This window comes from Crotalus tigris, unplaced genomic scaffold (genome assembly GCF_016545835.1).
Source record: "Crotalus tigris isolate CLP2741 ecotype Arizona unplaced genomic scaffold, ASM1654583v1 scf7180000018371.15429387391:27106975, whole genome shotgun sequence".
In the NCBI taxonomy this organism is placed as follows: Eukaryota; Metazoa; Chordata; class Lepidosauria; order Squamata; family Viperidae; genus Crotalus; species Crotalus tigris.
Genome location: NW_024096970.1, coordinates 24,150,129 through 24,169,965, shown reverse-complemented (window position 1 = coordinate 24,169,965; position 19,837 = coordinate 24,150,129). Strand labels below are relative to the sequence as shown.

Here is a 19,837-nt window from a genome sequence, read left to right as displayed (position 1 = left end):
CTTGTAAATAAGCCACCAAAATATTACTAGATATTTGTTTTGCCAACCTGCTAATAGGATAGTTAACTTCATTTCCATGCTGTTTGCAGAAGAATAGTTTCAGAAACCAGCATGCTATAACAAAACTAACAAAAAATGGCTGCTAATTCAATAGACTGATTTAGTTGAGTTTGCTTACGTAGATTTCTTCGACATCTCGTACTACCAGGCTAAAGCTAAACATAATGAGGCTTAAATTATATAAGAAGAAGAAACATATTTAAGATGCTAATATTTTATAATAAAATTATTATATGATTTCATTGTTACTGTAGCAGTCAGTGTCCATCTTGTGGTCACGCTTTGGAAGATATTAATCTGACTGAAGAAGAATTCACCAATGTCAAGGAAAAAATAAAAAGGGATGTGATTGAAGGCACTGATATATTTCGAAATACATCTCCCCAGGTGAGCCTCAATTAAACAAATGTTTGTATTTTGATCCAAGATTATATTTTTCTGTAACACTGTAAAATTGTGCTGTGTGGCATAGGGCCTGGTTATCATAACATTTGCCTGGCCAATTCGGTCCTGCAGGGTTGGTGCGCTCTGGGTTCCTTCAGTGTCATCTGTTGGGACCCTGGAAGTGTCCTTTCTCTGTAGCAACACCTGCCTTCTGAATGGGGTTCCTCCTGAAATTTAACTGTGCTATTGTTTAGAACAGGGCTTTTCAATCTTTTTACCCATTGTACCACTTTTAGGATATGGCAACATCCGAGTACCACCAGTCGCCTCCCCCGCTACCACTTTTCTAGGATACTTGCGTACCACCTGCCAGGTGCCAATGTACCACAGGTGGTACCCATACCACTGGTTAAAAAGCCCTGGTTTAAAAGAGCTGTGAAGACTTGGCTAATCACCCAGGCTTTAAAGTAAGGAAGAATGAGAACCAGTGCATCATCGCATATACCAGCTTTTACCTTTATCTGTTATGCTGCTGTATTGATTTTAATTTCTTTTATTGTTGTGAGCTGCCTAGAGTTGTAGAGAATCGAGTGATACATAAGTTAAATAAATAAATTATTTCTGTTGTTGCTGCTGCTGCTATTAGTGACATGGCATTTTCAAAATCTTCCTTAAAATTTAAATCATGTAATTGACTTGCTTACAGATATGTCAAGCCCCATGCAAAGTGGCTTTATATGTATCTGCTTATAGAGACATCCAAAAATGATTTGTGAAACAGTGGCACAAGTCTAGAGAAGGACAAGGTTGATTTAACTATTCAGAAAGAAGATGTGCCGAAATATATATATACACGCAGCCTATTATATTGCACTTATGGTAGGAGAGAAGAATGGCCACTAGATGGTGCTATTGTATCTTGGATCTGAAGTTTGTTTTGGCTTTGTTGGATCTCGGATGTTAATAACAAGACCACTGTCTGGAAGCTATCTTCCCATATTTTGCCCCCAAATAAATGTTTTGCTTTTATTTAACTATTAGGTAAGAGCATGTTACAAAGGAATTAATAAGGTATGTAGTTTGCAAATGTTCGAAGTATAAGGTACAGGTAGTCATCAACTTAAAACCACAATAGGCACCAGAAAATTTGCCACCAAGCAGTGCAGTTGTTAAGTGCGGCATCACATGACTGCACCAGGTTTTACAACTTTTTTTTCATGTGGTTATTAGGCAAATCACTGATTGTTAAGTGAGACATGTAACTGGGACTTGGCAATGTTCACTGCTGGCTTCCCCATTAACTTTGCTGATTGAAAGCTAGCTGGGAAGGTCACAGATGGCAATCACATGACTGCAGGATACTGCGACTGTCCTAAATGTGCGATGGTTGCCAGGTGCCCAAATCATGGTCACACATTACCACAGGACCAGCGGTCACTTTTTTCAGTGCCGTCGTAACGTGAAATGGTCACTAAATGAGTATTTCTAAGTCAAGAACTACCTGTGCTGAATTTTAAAAGAAGGATTGCTCTATTTATATATTTAATATTAAGGCTGTGAGAAGCATCCAAAAAATCAATATTAAAGGAACTGGGCTCTTTGCAGAGTTTGCATGGCTGTGTCAGAAGCTGCCCCCCCCCCTCGGTCCCGCTGCTGGGTGTCCCAATAGAAGGGTTGCCTATATCTACACTGTAAAATCTGTTTGGGTAAGACAAAGAAAGGCATTTCTAGATGAAAGTCTTTACAGATTGCTCACTAAATGTGAAAATCATAGTTCTTCAATAGGTGGCATCAAAACTTTTTCACAGGAGATGTAATTAACATGAATTTTACTGGTGTGAGATGTGGTGTCTTGTATAGGTCTTTCCTTTTCATTGATAGTGATTGCTAAATTTCCATGTTTAAAAGTGCTTTTCATGTTTTGAGGCAGTAGCCAGCTATGACAACCTGTCAACTTTCAGATTCTGACCATTGCTGGAACTCATCTGCTGGGTCATGTGAGTGGTTGGTTTGACTCAGCAAAATTGTTTTTCAGCCAGTCATGATAGCAAACCCTAATGGTTTCCTACGTCGGTTAACCAGCAACATTCAGGAATTGCTCAGGGTTGGAAATGTTTGGGTATTTTACACATAGCTGGGGGTTTTTCTGAAAGGAATTTATTGTGGGAACAGTTGTTTGATAATATTTTTTTTTATTTGGGTATGTGTTGTGTTTTTAGGGAGATTCCATTTATGGCTAATAGCTTTTTCAACCAGTTAAGGAAAGGAAATCAGATACACATTACATTGTTAAGACGTCTTGTCAGTTAATGCTTTTCTTGTACAAAAGCATTTTAGTATTTAGTTTATTTTTTACTGAATCTTCTAAAATTTTACATAGTAACAGACACTCAGATTGGGCAATTCTGTGGTGATAACTTTAAAAGTCACAATAGGTTGTCTTCATGATGCTGTCATTTTTTTTATTAAATAGCAAACCATATTTCTTTGTTACTTTCAAATACTAAAAACTAGAATACAGAACCTTTTTATTGTTTGATATTACTGATTATTATGCTTCCTAAAATTATAAAGAGCATCAAACCATTGCAAAAAATTTTTTGGGAGCCATTCATTGATAGCCCTTTAAATCTCAGTTTTACGGGTTACATTAACACATAACCTCTAAGAATGGAGATTTCTGCTGATCATTGAAGATACCTTGTTTCAAAATAACCGATATAAAAATATTAGCATCATTATTATACTCAAAGACATTTTATTATTTTATGATTGCATATAACAAGATAACAGCAGAGAGAAACCCTTTTGAACAGAGTGGAACATTTTTAGTGACAAAGAGTTAACCATATGCTTGTATTACCAAGGACTGCAATAGGCAGGGCAATGTACTAAAAGTTGCATATACGTGGAACTAGGATTTTGTTATTCTCCTAGATTAGGGGTCTTCAAACTTGGCCCTTTTATGACTTGTGGACTTCAAATCCCAGAATTCCTCAGCCAGGCATGCTGGTTGAGGAATTCTGGGAGTCGAAGTCCACAAGTCATAAAAGGGCCAAGTTTGAAGACCCCTGTCCTAGATTTGTGGGGTAGTTCTTGGTTTTTAAACTCTGTCAAGCCTATTGTAGATTTTTTTTGTTCAGATTTCTGTCTTTCCTGCCTCAAAATTGTCATTGGTTTCTAGCAGTTGCGGTAAGAAACACCTTAGGGGAGCCAAACATTGATTCAAATTGACATCAAGCTTTGAGGCTTGGGAATTGTCCGCTTTGTTCAATTGCATCTTTTGTAGCTGTCAAGAGTAAACAGGTCAAAGGCTTTTTATGTGCTAATCTGTTTTTATAGAGGTACTAAAAGATTATGCTACCAGCGTTAAAAGAACCTCCTATTTTTTAGCTAAAGAAAAATGATAAATCTTATCATGGTAGAAATAATTTTTGACCATTTGTAGGTTTTGCTTACTTCAGAATTGTGTAGATGTCGCTATGGAAATGAGTCTCTACTTTTTTGCTGCCTATTAGAATAATCTGCATTTGTGATCAGCTGGATATACACGTGCCATTTCTTAGGAAGCCACAATGACCCATTTAAAAAACATCTTTCATTCCCCATCTGAATCAGACATTCATTATGGTGATGCTGGAAATTAGAGTGCAATTTAGTATAAATGAATTACTGGTGATAATCTCATGTTGTTGAAGATTATGATGTAAATGTTATTAAGACAAGTTTAATATAGAAATTAAATTTATGGCTAATAGATATATGAGGTGGAAATATCACAAAGAAAAAAAAGCAAAAGTTCTGTTCTGAGAGAACACTATTCATCGACTTACAACCACAGTTGGGATGGGATAAGGTTCAATGTACTCTCAGTATATTAGATGAGTCAACACACCATGTTACAAGTAGTCCTTGACTTATGACGAGTTGCTTAGTTACAACTAAGTTACAACCTTCCCCCCCCCAAAAAAATCCCTATTTACAACCTGATTGTGAACATCTGGATGATAGATGAAAGCAGTGATCCTGAATTTGCCTCCCTGTGATATGGCTGGGTCTGCTGCTTTATACAGAATTTCTGGTAATTTTTATTGCAAGACAAGTTTCCTACAATAATAAATCTGCTTGTTATCTATTTCAGTCTAACAGAGAGTTAGCACAATTTGAATTCTGTTTTGTCTAGTCAAACTGGCTCTTGACTTATCTAGCCAAAGTATAGAGAGAAGCACAGAGTGAATCACTGATTTTTACTCATAAATAAATCCTGGCAACTTCAAAGTTTGAAAAGTGATTAATTTCTAGTTTTTAAATGTTACTAAGAATTATGCTAGTGTTCAGAAGGAGAAAGAAGATACTTCCACCCAAGGGGGTCCTGATCAGTGCCTAAACTGGCAGCTAACCCTGCCTAAAGAGTTCAGCAATCAGTATATCACTACAGTACTGAAAAACTCTTGCTGTTTAGAGCAGTGGTTCTCAACCTGTGGGTCGGGACCCCATTTGGGGTCGAACGACCATTTCACGGGGGTCGCCAAACAAGGCTGTCCGCCATTTTTTCCCCTTTTCTTTGGCCATGCCCCTAGCACCCGATGATGTATAAGTGGTTGGGAGTCACCACAACATGAGGAACTGTATTATGGGGTCGCGGCATTAGAAAGGTTGAGAACCACTGGTTTAGAGGTACTGTAATTTAGATGTTTGAACTGTGTGTAGAACAAAGGCATAAACATTCAATACTGACTAAAGAATAGCTTGTATGTATGTATTTATTTATGTATATATGTATGTATGATGTATACAAAAGTCATACTGTAAAGAGGAGTGTAAATGTGAACAATTAGATTATGAGGCAATTATAATACATTGCATTAAAAAGTTTCTATACAAGATAATTTCCTGACAGTGGAACAAATGTTATGTGTTAACTGCGTTTGAACTGCTTTGTAATGCTCTAATTATGTGTTTATATTTGGTTGTATTAGATACAACATCACGCAATTTGCATATTGTATGAACACCTTGACTTGCAGCTTCCATTTCCATCTGGGAAAAAGCCAAGTTAGGGAGTTTGTGGAACTACTGAGAATGAATGGGGCAATTGTTACATTCTCTGATACTCTATTATTATTTAAAAAGGGTGCGTGCTTTCCACCATTAGTTAGATTGAGGGGACTTTCCCAGAGAGATACCACTATTTAACAAATGCAACCCTCTGTAAATAAACCTAAGAGCTGATACTTTGAAGAGGCCAATCAAGAATCCCTGTGAGATAAGTCATTAAAAAATGCTTACAAATCCTTGTAGATTCAGAAAACGTGGTAATATAAGAATCCTCATCTCAATCTTCAACCTTTGCCTTCAGTAGTCTTTTACTTATTAGAACAGTTAAGTAACTTTAGTCCTGCTTAAGATTTCCATTTATTGCTCATGAGGACACACCTATAGTTTCATTGTTCTGATTCATCCTGAATGCAGCCCTTAGAATTCTTCAGTACTTTCCAGCATTATTTGAAATCCTATACCTGACAGTGGGTGTAGGCATTACTTGGCTCTGTCTATGCTACTTATAGCTCCTTACCTCAATTCTCTAAACTTTGATTTCATACATAAATTAATTGGAGTTTACTTGGTTTTTTTCAGATAATTTTTATGATTCTTATCTAGTTCTTATGTTCTAGTCCAGGGGTGTCAAACTCAATTTCATTGAGGGCCGCATCAGCATTGGGGTTGCCCTCGAGGGGGCTGGGTGAGTGTGGCCAGGGTGGGTGCAGCCTACTGGGTGGGCATGGATGGAGTGGGTGTGGCCTACTGGATAGGCATGGCCAGCTCTACATCGTTCACGTCAAGAGTGTGTGTGGGGGCCTGGGCAGGAGTGGGGCAGATCTGAGGGTCTCTGGCAGAAGGGGGTGGGACCGGGGCAAGCTCTAAGGCATGGTCCATTTTTTCATTCCTCAAAAAGGGTGACACCTCCCCAGCATGCACCCAGGGGGTGGAGCCGACACAGCAGGGACTGGTTCCTTGTTGTTTCCAGATGGCCTTGTGGAGCTAAGACTGAATGCATTTCAGCATAGATGGCCACCACAAAATTGTACATTGGCTCCCGTCCAGCCTGGGCCAGGACCAAGGCAGCGGGGGCCGTTCCCTCACTGTTTCCAGGATGGTTTCGCGGGCCACATAAAACCACTTCGCGGGCCGTATCCGGCCCCCGGGCCTTGTGTTTGACATGTCTGTTCTAGTCTGTTTATATTCTACTCTGGCACATGGCCATATGCACGTGATACATCTCCTCCCTTACAGTTTCTTAATGTAAACTGTAGTAATATTTTCTTGTTGTTGTTCAACGGATGAAAATCTGAGCTAATTAATCTCCATTTAACTAAATTAAACAATTGCTCACCCATAGGTGTCATATATAAACTGCCCTTTGGCATAAAGGTAGCTTGTACCATCTGCTTTTAGTACAAATAGAGACTTTCATTACACATTTTCCTCTGACCTCTACTGAGTCTTATTGATAAATAGTTTGAAGCTTGGGCCCTGAAGTCTCATTGCTGACCTCCCCATACATTTATTGTCATGTTGCTACTGTTGATATAGGTCCAGAATTGTATTGTGTATCGGATACCATTGATTTTACTGCTCTGTTCACTCATCTCAATGACTATTTTTCTCATCATATTAAGGAAATTGCTTTTACTAATAATTAATTATCACTTTGCAGGGATTTATTTGTGACAGAAGTGTGGTGACAATTCAGCAAATCATTAATTTGCTTCTTATTTCCCTTCTTTCTCTCACCTCATCATTTGATTTTTAAAATAAAACACTATTTTAATGGAAAGTAATTACAATCTAAGTAATTTGAGTTTTTCTTAGGAAAAAAAACCCCTGCTTCTGAAAGATAGGTCAAATCTCTGTCCTTCCACCTTCTTTTTCACCTGCATGAAATAAAGTAGAAATGAACTTTTGATGTATTATGTTAATTCACCAACTCTTAAATCTGTTAGCAATTCAAAAAGATACTAAAAATAAATTTATGGATCCTGGTCATGATGTCTGTAAGTGAACCTGTAGGACTGAAGGCAGCTTGATTTTGAATAGCAGTTATTTGGAAAGAACAGCAGAAAAAGTCCATTATAAGCTACCAGGAATATCTAGTTGGTTACTATGGAAAATATATTAAATTGGATTGTAAATAAAGGGATCGTGATGAGCTCCAATAGATTCCTTTCAATAGAATGAATTTACTTCAAATATGCCAAATGTAGATCAGTGTAAACAAGTGGTGCATATTGGCAGAAATAATCTGAGTTGCCCATTAACGGGATCTAAGCTGGCAGAGACTGATCAGGTGGTCTGGAAGTCATGCTAGCTAGCCTAATGAAAATGTCAATTCATTGTGCAGCTGCTGTAAAAAAGAAAAATGTGATGTTTGGGATCATTATAAAGTGAATAGAAAAACAGAACTGCCAATATAATAATGTCTTTATACAAATCTACGATGAGACCATGTTTAAAGCATTGTGTTTAGTTCTCGTCATACCTTAATAAAATATTTTATAATTTTAAAACGTGCAGAAAGGTGATTGTGAGGAAAACTACATTATTTTAGGCTTTTTAGTTTAGAATAAGGGTTTTATAAATAAAAGATAATTATGATAGACTGTCAACGTAATACTAAAACATCCTATAGTAAAACCTAACACCAAATTTAGCCACAGATTTCAATAAAACCTGGCCATAACTCAGCTTTCATCCTTGGGATAACAGAAATTTTTAACCTTAAAAATTACAAACAAATGTATCTCTTTGGATATATTTCCAAAGAGTTCCAAAGTTGATAAGGTGTTCTTCACCAGTACTGATTTTAGTTCATTGAAGAAAAGAAAACGCCATAAACGCAGGGTTTCCGGCTGTGAATTGTGACTCTTGGGGAGTGTTGTGCAGATTTGCAGGAGGTTCTGCATGGATTTGCTAGACAATCTGCCTATTGATTTTTCCAAGCAAAGTAGGGAATGAGTTACTACAAAGTTCTGGCTTTGTGAAGTTTGATAGGTTGCATATGCAAAGATAGATCACATGTCAGAATTCGCCTCCATTCTATCCGAACTAGTTAGGGAATCATACAGATTCATTTTTCACTTTAGGAAGTCAGAGATCTGCAAACTAATTAGTGCTGCAGAGGTGAATACAAAAATTATCATTCAATCAGAGCTCTTCCCCCTTTAGATATGTCTGCTGCTGGAGTAACAACCCCCTTTCCCCAATTGTCTCCACTCTACAGAGGAATAGGACAACTGCTAGGAATTCCCCTTGATGTAAATGCTGAATCCATTTTTCCAAGCTATTTGCAAAAGAACTAAATTATTGGTATATGCCTTGGGCTATGAACCTGGGAAAGAAATATGCAACTTGTTTTTATGTGTTTATTCCAGATAAACCACAGTCATTAAATCGTATGCACTTTTTGAAAGGGATATGGAAGGCAAGATTAAGATCAGTCCACTATTATACACACAGCAGAATTTTATATTATAAGATTTATGTAAAGATAGTTTGCTCTATTAGAATGTGAATAAAATATTAGTTATCCTGTTCTTTGTAAGAAAAGTACTTGACATGCCACAGCAACTGATCAGGAGGTCTCTATCTGTTTGGAACAAATTGGTAGAAACAGTAATCAGGAAAAATCACTGGGCTTGCAGAGGAAAAAGGGTTTTTGAAATGAAGTCATTTGTTGGCAAAGTTTCTCATCAAAGGTTCTTATGGTCATAAGATTAAAAAACAATGCTTTATGGATTGTTTACAGGTTAAAAAAGTCAACATGATTTAAACTCTTTCTCCATATCTCAAAAACCTCAGAATAGAAAGATCTATTTTTTTTATTTTAATTGCAATAATAAAAACTAACACAAACTCAGAAAAAGTAAAAAGAGAAAACGCAAGGAAATAAAAATTAAAGGAAAGAAAGTAAATAAAAAGAAAAGAAAGATATAAAGAAATTACTGCCAATCTTCATCACCAGCACAAACTATTTGGTAGCTCTTCACCTTCTATAAGGTTAAAAATAGATATCTCTGCTTCCCATGTCAGGGGTAGGCAACCTTGGCTCTTTTGTGACTCGTGGACTTCAATTCCCAGAATTCCTGAGCCAGCCATGCCATGCCATATGCCATCCCTTATCTACAAGCAAATCCACGAAACATCAGCTTTTCAATCATGGTGTCAGCAAAAGATCTGCAAATGGTTGCCATTTGATAAAAACATGTCTTATTTTAACCTTGATCAAATAAATCAATTTTTTGAATTCCTTCCTTTTACTTCTGAAAATCTTAATATTTAATTCATTCAAATATTGCCATGGGATTCTCTTCAATTCTTGTTTGTCCCATCACAACGGCTTCTTCGAGGTTTTAACAATCCTTTTTTTGTAAATTCAATAAAAAGATATTTTCTTAAAAAGTATTTTATTCATTTTCTATCATTACAATTCATTAGTGCTTAATGAACAACGTATTATCTGGGTTGATTTTTGCTTAGTCATAAAAGCTGAAAATTTCTGAAATGAAGCTAGATCAAGATTTCTCATAAAAACCTAAAGCGGAGATGTTAATAGGAAAAATCAATTATGTAAGATACTAAATAAATGCAAAAGGGAACTGTTAAAACACTGTTCTGAAAGCACTGGAATGCTTGCTGCTTTAGGAGCTTTTTCCAGGTTATTTCTGCATATGTGTATTTATGCACAGCTGCTGTAGAGATGACCCCAATGGAAATGTGTGTGTCAATTCTACAGTGAGCATGGCTGCAGCCATTTTTTCTTCTCATTCTAGGTTGCCACATAGAACAGAGGGAGGGGGGTTGCCCAGGTGCTTCGTTAGTTGAAATAATCTTCTGTCCCGTAGGAACCAAGATCGTCTACTGCTCCCGAGACCAGGGACTGGGTATTGTATAAAACACCCGCCAAATAAGTATATTGGGGGACGAAGTTGCTTGCGTGGTTTTGTGGGTGGGACATTTAACTTTGTAATTTGACAATTGTTACTTATGTATTCAGACTTGGTTTCACTTTTGACTGTGCTGATAACTTTGTAACTAATAAACATGTTCTTTGAGGAATTTTCAGAGTTCTGCTTTATTCGTCTCTGTCAGAACCCTGACAATGTGCACATGCACTGAGCCTTCCAGGGAACACAGTTGCCTTAGTGGTTTTAGGAGTGGTACTTCATAAAATATCTTGCAAATGTCTTGCAGAGTTCCACTGTTTAATGCAGAATCTATCACAGGTAAACCTGGACTTATGACTACAATTGAGCCCAAAATTTCTGTGGCTAAGCAAGACAGTTGTTATGTGGGTTTTGCTTAATTTTATGAACTTTCTTGCCATAGTTGTTAAGTGAATCACTGCAGTCATTAGTTAGTAATGTGGTTGTTAAGTGAATCTGGCTTTCCCATTGACTTTGCCTGTCAGAAGGTTGCAAAAGGTGATCACATGTCCCTTTAAATACGAACCTGTTTCCAAGCATCTAAATTTTGATCCCATGACCATGCTGCAATGGTCATATGAAAAGCGTTCATAAGTCACTTTTTTCAGTGCCATTGTAACTTCGAATGATCTCTAAATGAACTGTTATAAGTTGAGGACTACCTGTACTTTAAAATGTTTGGACTTCCAGGATTTCCCCCAGCCAGCAAATCCAATCATACTGGCTGGGGAATTCTCAAGTCCACACATCCTAAAGTTCCCAAGGTTGAAAGACAGGATATTAGACTTGCAGTATGCTAGGCCCAATTTTTTTCTTCCATAATCATGGCCTATAATTCTTCCTGCCCGTAAGCTGTGTGAAATTTCTTTCACCTTTTCTCCTGTGCATTTGTTTGGACAATTGGTTTTTCATTCTATACTGCAGTAGTTCTTAAACTGTTGGACCCAATTACCCCTTTTCCCAGTCTTAAATAATGTCATTAGCCCCCATAAAAAGCCCAGTTGTTTTACACAAACCTCTGGGCAGTAGCAGAGCCAAATTGAACCTTTGACTAATAAACAAATACAAATTACCTCCAGGAGATGCCTAAATTAAGTACTGTGGCTATAGAAGGGGCTATATCTTGGCTGCAGAGGCTGCCCATTTGAATATAATTGTAAAATCTGATTCCATAAAATTAATTAGATGTGAATCAATTGATGGCATATTCTAATTAGTTTTTATACCATTATCAACATTTTTCTTTATTTTTTTAAAAAATCAACATTATATGTTACATTAGTGATACACAATCCTAAATATTTGTGATGAATATTTACTGCTTTTGTAAGGTACATTTTATACAATTTGTATATTTATGTGTCAATCACATTCTAATTTAGGAATATTTATTTATTTATTGGATTTATGTGCTGCCCATCTTGTCTAGAGGCTATTCTACATAATTCTAATACAGGAGATTATTATAAGATATATTACATGTTATTTGTCTTTATCTTTTAAAATATGGTTTTAGGAATTAGAACGTTTTCAGAGATTTGTGAATGAACATCCCCCTTTTGATGTTGTGATCGATGGCCTCAATGTTGCCAAGACAACCCCTATGAATCCTTCATCTAAAACTGTAAGTACTGTTTTAAGAAATTGTATGTGCTTTTGTTTTAAGTGTGTACATCTACACTTCATTGCTTAAAATAAAAATTAAGTAAAGCCCTTAAAGGGGCTTCTCCATTAGTTGGATTTTTTTTTTTCAAACCAGGGAATGGTTTTTGTCCTCATAGCCTGCTTGGGAACTTTTAATAATGGCTGGTGATATTTATGCTCAGTTTTGAATACTTTCTTTGAGTTAGAAGGAAGTTTGAGGTGTTTAAATCGTTCATTGTCTCTCCAAAGTGAGAGGTTCACCTTAATCTTTTGGGAGGGATTCAGAATTTTTAAATATTTTGAAAAATACTTAAATCAGCCATTTCACCTCACATGATTAGATTATTGATTGGATTACGAGGTTGCCCACCTTCAAAAAGATTCTGGGCAGTTTACAATATTTAAAATAATACATAATTTTAACAACAGCATGACCCTCCAGACAAATCACATAAATAACATGCAGAAAAATTTGCCAGGTATTCCACAAGCATGTTCACCCCAGGCTTCAGAAAAGCCATGTCTTAAGAGATTATTGGAAGATTTGAAGAGTGGGAGCTATATGTGTCTCTGGGTCTGCTGTTCCAAAGACAGTTGCTACAACAGAGACAACATGCTTCCTCATTCCTGCAAGAAGGCATCATTTGACTAAAGCTACCCAGAGCATATCCACTCATCCTGATTGATCCAAGTAGAGAAAAGCTGCTCCTCAAATAATCAGATGCTAAGCTATGAAAAGCTGTTTATATGACTTGTGTCTTGCAAAGCAGTGATGACACATGGATGTAAAGTGACAGGCACATTACTACCCCATGCATTTTGAATTGCATCTAGCTCCCAGATGTACAGCCCATTGCAGTAGTCCTACCATGAGGTAATTAGGCTATGATTAACCATCTGAAGGACTTAAGAAAAGAGTACAACTGTTGCACGTGGTGGATCTATCCAGAGTTGCTCTTTGAACAGTGGCTGAGTCTGGGAGGACCTCAGATTGCACACTGGTTTTGAATGGGGAATTGTTCAGCTTAGGGTTGATATGTACAATTGAGTATTATCAGCATTTGGCTAATACTAGACCCTGAACTGACAAATTATTTCATCCAGCAGTTCCATATATATGTTATACAGAAGGGGCAAGAATGTTGAGCCTGAGGCACATCACATTTGAGGGGTTGTGGGCATGACTTCTCCTCATCATCAATGCTGACTAAAAATGACCATTGAAGGAGATGAATCATTGCAGCACGGTGCCCACTACTCCCAATACTTGCATCTCAGAAGGATATGGAAGTTATTGATTGCTGCTGAAAGATTGAGCACAAAAATGGACACATCATGACTAAAAGTCTCTCAGTAGTGTACTGACCCTCTCCTGAAACCCAATTGAAACAGGTCTAGATAATATACTTTCCCCAAGACTCTCTGCAACTGCTATCTGATTTTTTTCTCAATAAATTTCCCCATAAAGGGAAAGTTAGAGGCGGGACAATAACTGCCCAGAATGGAAGGGTCCAATGATGGTCTCTCACGGCTGGACAGAACACCCTTTCTCTCAGAGATGCTGAAACTATTGCAAGGATCTAACCACATGCTATCTTGACAATCCAGTAGAGACCTGGATCTCACACAGTTCAGAGGACCGTTTCCTTAGAATCCAGAGAATCAAGCTCATCCAGATAACATCAACAACACTAAGCAATTCATCTGGACCTACCCAGTTAGAATCCAACTGATTGAATATCAGCAGTTTTGTCTACCAGATAGCATGACCTTTTAAATGTTCCTGGGAGCTGTCCCTTCCCAGCAAGGAATGGGTCACCTTAAATAGGGCTGCTGGGCAGCTATTGGTGGAAACAATGTGGGCAAAATTTTGTTGCCTTATTGCAGGGGTGTCAAACTGCTGGCCCGCAGGCCAGATGCATCATAGCGAAACCATGCCCACGCCATTGCCGACAATGGCAAAAAAGTCGCAAGACTTTGCGAGATGTCATGTGACATTGCGAGTTTGACACCCCTGCCTTATTACTATGATCAGGCCCAAATATGGACTCTTGTGTCCAGTCTGATTCACTGTTTATCTTCCTCCAGTGGCACACTAGGCATCTTTTCTTGCAGTTCAGCTTGGTGATGCTAGAGTTTGAGAGACCTACTTGAGAGATAAAGAAATGAGTGCCTGACCTGGATTTATTTAAAAAAGAGTAAAATTTCTCTTTATCGTAAATGCAGCTTTTGTACTATGCCTTTTACATTTTCTAACTACTGTAGTTTAATAACAATAGTTGGATAGGAGAGTGTAAGGCTACATTTGGAATACTGCATCCAGTTTTGGTCACCACCATGTAAAAAAGATGTTGAGACTCTAGAAAGAGTACAGAGAAGAGCAACAAAGATTATTAGGGGACTGGAGGCTAAAACATATAAGGAACGATTGCTGGAATTGGGTATGTCTAGTTTAATGAAGAGAATGATGAGGGGGGACATGATAGCAGTATTCCAATATCTCAGGGGCTGCCACAAAGAAAAGTGAGTCAAGCTATTTTTCAAAGCGCCTGAAGGCAGGACAAGAAGCAACGGATGGAAACTAATCAAGGAGAGAAGCAACCTAGAACTAAGGAGAAACTTCCTGACAGTTAGAACAATTAACCAGTGGACAACCTGCCTCCAGAAGCGGTGAATGCTCCAACACTGGAGGTTTTTAAGAAGAGACTGGACAGCCATTTGTCCGAAATGGTATAGGGTTTCCTGCCTGAGCAGGGGGTTGGACTAGATGACCTCCAAGATCCCTTCCAACTTTATTATATTATTATTATTATTATTATTATTATTATTATTATTATTATTATTATTATTATTATTATGTGTTGTCATTGGCTTGTTATGGAACCATGTCCTAACATCCATGGTTCTAGAGGAGATTTAATAACATTCCCTCCAATTTGCCTTTACCCCTGGATGATAACAGTTGAGACACTCTTATATGTGCTGTTACACTATCCTGCATATCAGGGTGGGATATAAATGCAATAAGCAAATATTCTTTTTCTAATTAGGGCATTATGCATCTCCATATGTGCTGTATATGCTGCTCTGATAAACAGTTTCAGAGTTAAAACCATTTTTTTTAAATTTAGAAAAATACACCAAGCAGCTATTACCATAAGAGATCATTCAAACCCTAATATGTAGGCCTTTAATGAGAAATGGATAGAAATGGTTCTGTTAACGAGGTGAGCAAATGTTAAACTGCAATGTGAAAGGAGTATTGGCTGAAAACTTTACAGCACCCTCATAGGGGAGACAAATGTGTTGGAGTTGAGATTTCTCATTTTTAGAATGTTGCTTTTCTTTCATGTTTTTTATCAATCTGAATACTGTTGTTTCCCCTATATTTCTTTTTTCTTTTTGGTTGGGTACTCTAAAAGTAAAAGCTACTGACGGTCTTCTGTTTATCTGTTATTTTTTTGGTTCTAACCATTTATTTGTAACCTGTTGTTCAACATCTTCAAAGCAGTATGCAAGTAATACCTGCAATTGTAATAAAATCAAGATAAATAATGTTTTTAGAAAGAAAAATCCAACAATTTCAGAGATCCCTCCCTTGGACCAGCTGGTAGTGATTCTTTATGGTGCAGAAGAAAAAATCTGGTTAAGTAGCTTTCTGGATAGTATTACATTGGACTGTAAGGTTATGGCTCTTTCACGATTGGGAGGTTCAAGAGTTAAAGGAAGTTTTGAACTGGTCTTTGCTTGCTTTTTTCCCTTGCTGCTCTGATATATTTTTGTAGTGGTTGGTCCTGGCTTGCTTTGGTTGGCAAGATCAAATCTCCCTATAGTTCGAGTTCATGTCCATCTAGTTTCTTGACAGTGATTCTAGAATTGGTATGCTTGTGATTGTGAGCCATTAATCTATTTATTGTATGAACACACACACACACACACACACACACACACACACACACACACAAATAGGATGGATGGATACCCAATTTAGTCTATAGCCCTGATATTCCTTGGAGATCTTCCATCCAGTTCCTAATGAGGCTGATCCTGTTTATTTCTGAGACTGGGAAAGGTTTCAGCCAGATGGTGAGACTTAAATTTGGTACCATATTATTTAAAACCTTCACTGTGACTGAATTAAAATGCTATCCTCTCCATCCTTGAATTGGCAGAAGGCAAGAAATCTGTTTTTCCTGTTTCTGATTCCTCTCCTGCCTCTGTTCTGACTCACTGCTGATTAATGTTATCCTGATTTTCCAAACCCAGCATTGGATAAAGTGATTGGTTGATGCCTCTGGCTTTGCTCTCCTCCTTCTGCTCATGACCAGCAGCTGGAAAAACATCCAGCAATCAGGATGCTGCAGCAGGAATGGGGCAGGTCCAGCTGTAGGACTGTCCGTGTTTAGGTTTCTTCCTGTTTCCTTCCTCCTACAGATCCAATTGCATCACAAACTGAGCCAAAAAAATAAATTAAAAAAACCCAACAAACAAAATAGATTGAAGATGCAAAAAGCATTTTTAATTTGAGATTCCTCCATTCTGTTGCATAAATGTGAGGGGAATGGGTTGTTTCATATTTTCAACCTTCTAAACCAGACATGTCAAACTCGCGACGTCACGTGACGTCACGCTACGTATCGGAACTTTTTTGCCACTGCCGGCAAAGGGGTGGGCGCGGTTTTGCGATGCCGGCAGTTTGACACCCCTGTTCTAAACCAATAGAGGCCATAAAATAAACCAATTATAATACTGCTGATTAAGCAGTGTAACTCTATTGTGCAATTCTGAGAAACTTATCAGCATTGTGCTGGTACATCAGCAGAATGATGACAAATGGGGCTGATCAGGGAGCAGAGGGAAGGAAGCATGAATCTGACGTGGTCAGTACATTTTGGTCTACTCTTTGGATCAAACCCATTATGGCTTAACTGACTAAAAATAACAAATTTTACCAGTCTTGCAATTTTATTCATGCTACATTAACACTGGTGTAATTAAGAATGGCTTAAAGCTACCGTATCTCATTTCTAGGGTCAGGATATGATTGAAACTTCATATGCGAATAGAGAAAATTGTTTAGTCAGTGATACTGCAACCAAAATTATCAGGACATAAGTGACAAAATGTTTTCCGCTTCTTTAAAAGAATTTTGTTTTATTTTTACATAATGACAGTTATGTACTTTCTTAATTTTACTTAGATAAAACCTATCACTCTACTGCTCAACCTCTTTCTATATGTCATTCTCATAATTCTATACAGGGTTAGGTTTAGAAAAATTGTTCAGGTAGACCTCACTTTATAACTGCCGTTTAACAACCATTCAAAGTTAGTGATGCTGAAAAAACAACTTTATGACTAGTCCTTGCACTTATGACCATTACTGCATCCCCATGTGGAACATTTAAAGAATCTGGGCATGTTTAACCTAGAGAAAAGAAAACTAAGGGAACTATAATAGTCTATTAGTCTATAATAGTCTAATAGTCTACTACCATGGTGGTGAATCTATGGCACACGCGTGCCAGAAGAACGCTCCCCTCACTCTCTTCATGTGTGCCTGACTAGTGGGAACTGGAGAGGGCAGGGAAACCGAATCCAGCAGTGCTCTCACGGGAACAGCTGTGAGAGCTGGGTGGGGAGAGGGAAATCTATAAAAGCTGGTTTTGGCAGGAGTGCAGCGAGAGAGCAAGCAGACGGCCTTTGGAAGCGATGGTGGGCATGAGTTTGGAGAAGACAAGTAGGACGTGGTATCCGTTTGCGCTTTGCAGAAGGCTAGCGGGGGAAGGAGGACACATAAGTTTGGACTTTGGAGAAAGGGAGAGAGAGAGAGAAGAAGGAAGGAAGGAAGGAGGGGAGGGAGAAGGAAAGAAGGAAGGCTGGGCCCGCCAGCGCCGCTGAGCAGATGCGCGGCCAGGCCTGCCCAGGTGACGCCGAAGTCAGCCAGCGCTTCTGCAGGAGTGCAGGGAATGAGTCCAGCTAGAAGAAAAGTGACAGGCAGAAGCTGCAGAGTTTGGCAGGGGGGGCGCACTCATGCACGGGACGCATGTGGGGCTGCTGCCTCGCTTTCCATGCCGTGCCAGGGCTGGACTGGGCGCAGAGCCTCCACGCCGCTTCTTGCCCTGTGGACATTGGGAGCGACCACCCCGCATACCCCTCATCCCGGGGCTGCTGCTGCCATCCCGTGCTTTGCAGCCCATCACTGGCCAGCCAGGCATGCCAAGCTCGGACCTAGGGCCGATGGAGGCCGGAGGGGAGCAAGAGCCACGGCTGCCTGGCTCCTCCGCCTGAGGACACATGCGGGAGAGGTGCCACCTGGCTTGGTAAACCCGCAGAAGGAGGAGGAGGGCTGGCCGGGGATGGGTGCAGGGATGCCCACGGGGGAGAATTTGACCAGCCCCAGCCTGGAGGGGGCGAGAGGCTGAGGGAGCCTGAAGGGAGGCATCCCAGGCCACCCAGCTGGCTGGTGATGGGCTGGAGAGTGCCAGATGGTGGCAGCTGCCCCAGGATGAGCAGTAGGTGAGGTGGGTGCTCCTGATGTCTGCGGGGAAGAAGCGATGAGGCTCTGCGCCCAGCCCTGACACGGCAAGCGAGGCAGCAGCCCCGCATACATCCCCGAGCGCGAGTGCACCCCTGCCCTGCCAGGCAAGCAGAGCCGCGGCATCTGTGGCAGAAGAGTGCAGGCGGGCAGCGGAAGGCACGAGGAGCCCCGATCCCAGCACAGCCTCTCCCCACTCTCCTCCTCCCCTCCTTGGAAGAGCTGCGGGACTCAGGAGCCTCCCCCCATGCCCCCCACCCAGTCTGACATGACCAGAGTAGCCATGCCCATCCAGTAGGCTATACCCACCCAGCGGGCCACGCCCACCCGGCACCTGGCCATACATAAGTGGGTTTTGGGTTGCAGTTTGGGCACTCGGTCTCTAAAAGGTTCACCACCACTGGTCTACTATTATAGTAGTGCTCAAAATTTGGAAGTTTTAGTATTTTTGCATGAATATGAGTTAAAGTGTGAGCTATTCTCCACACAAGTCCTAAAACTAAATAAAGAGCACCCAATTATACAAATTCATGTTTCAGATTCCTCTGCAGCATTTTTATAGGATTAAGAACTTTGACTTGGCTTTTCCAAAAAATAAACTTTCTTTTGCTTTAACATTCATTGGTCATGTGGGAGATGCTTTACTGCATGAGCAATTTCTCTTGGGCTTCAGTTTACAGATGAATACTCTGACATTTTTCTATCAAATTTTCTGGTTCAATTCAGAATTCATCATTTCATCAATTAATGGCAAGTCATCCTTGCCCAGAGGCAACAAAACAGGCCCAGGCCATAATATTGCCATCATCCTGTTTCACAGATGGGATAAGGCTCTTATCTTGGAATGCACAATTTTCATTCAAGCCAAAAAGTTCTGTTTTGGCTTCATCTGTCCTCAGACCATTCTTCCAGTAGCCTTCTAGTTTATCCATGTGGTCTTTTGCAAACTGTGAGTATGCAGCTATGTACACCATTATTATTCTCCTGATGGTGGTCTCATCCTGACATTGACCAATGCAAGATTGACCTTTAGATCCTTAAATATTCCCAGAATATTATATATTTTGCTCATGGTATGATCTTGGCTGGTCGACCCCTCCAGGGAGGGCAACACTGGTGTTGAATTGCCTCCATTTGCACGCAATCTTTCTGAAATCATCAAAAATATCCTTTGTTCAAGCCATGACACACAACCTGTGTTCTGAAGATTTGACTTGGATAATGAATA

The 19,837-nt window shown here is 39.3% G+C and overlaps 1 protein-coding gene across 2 annotated transcripts in view; it reads left to right on the top strand.

Annotated features, from left to right (window-relative positions):
* Positions 1 to 19,837, top strand: part of LOC120311821 (protein only RNase P catalytic subunit) — a 46,818-nt gene that overhangs the window by 6,632 nt on the left and 20,349 nt on the right. The window contains exons 4-6 of one of the 2 annotated variants that reach the window (XM_039351833.1): positions 315 to 447; positions 10,347 to 10,385; positions 11,944 to 12,051. In XM_039351833.1, the coding sequence (XP_039207767.1) occupies positions 315 to 447; positions 10,347 to 10,385; positions 11,944 to 12,051 (280 nt within the window). The remainder of the gene's footprint in view (positions 1 to 314; positions 448 to 10,346; positions 10,386 to 11,943; positions 12,052 to 19,837) is intronic. The other variant, XM_039351834.1, reaches the window with a different exon arrangement.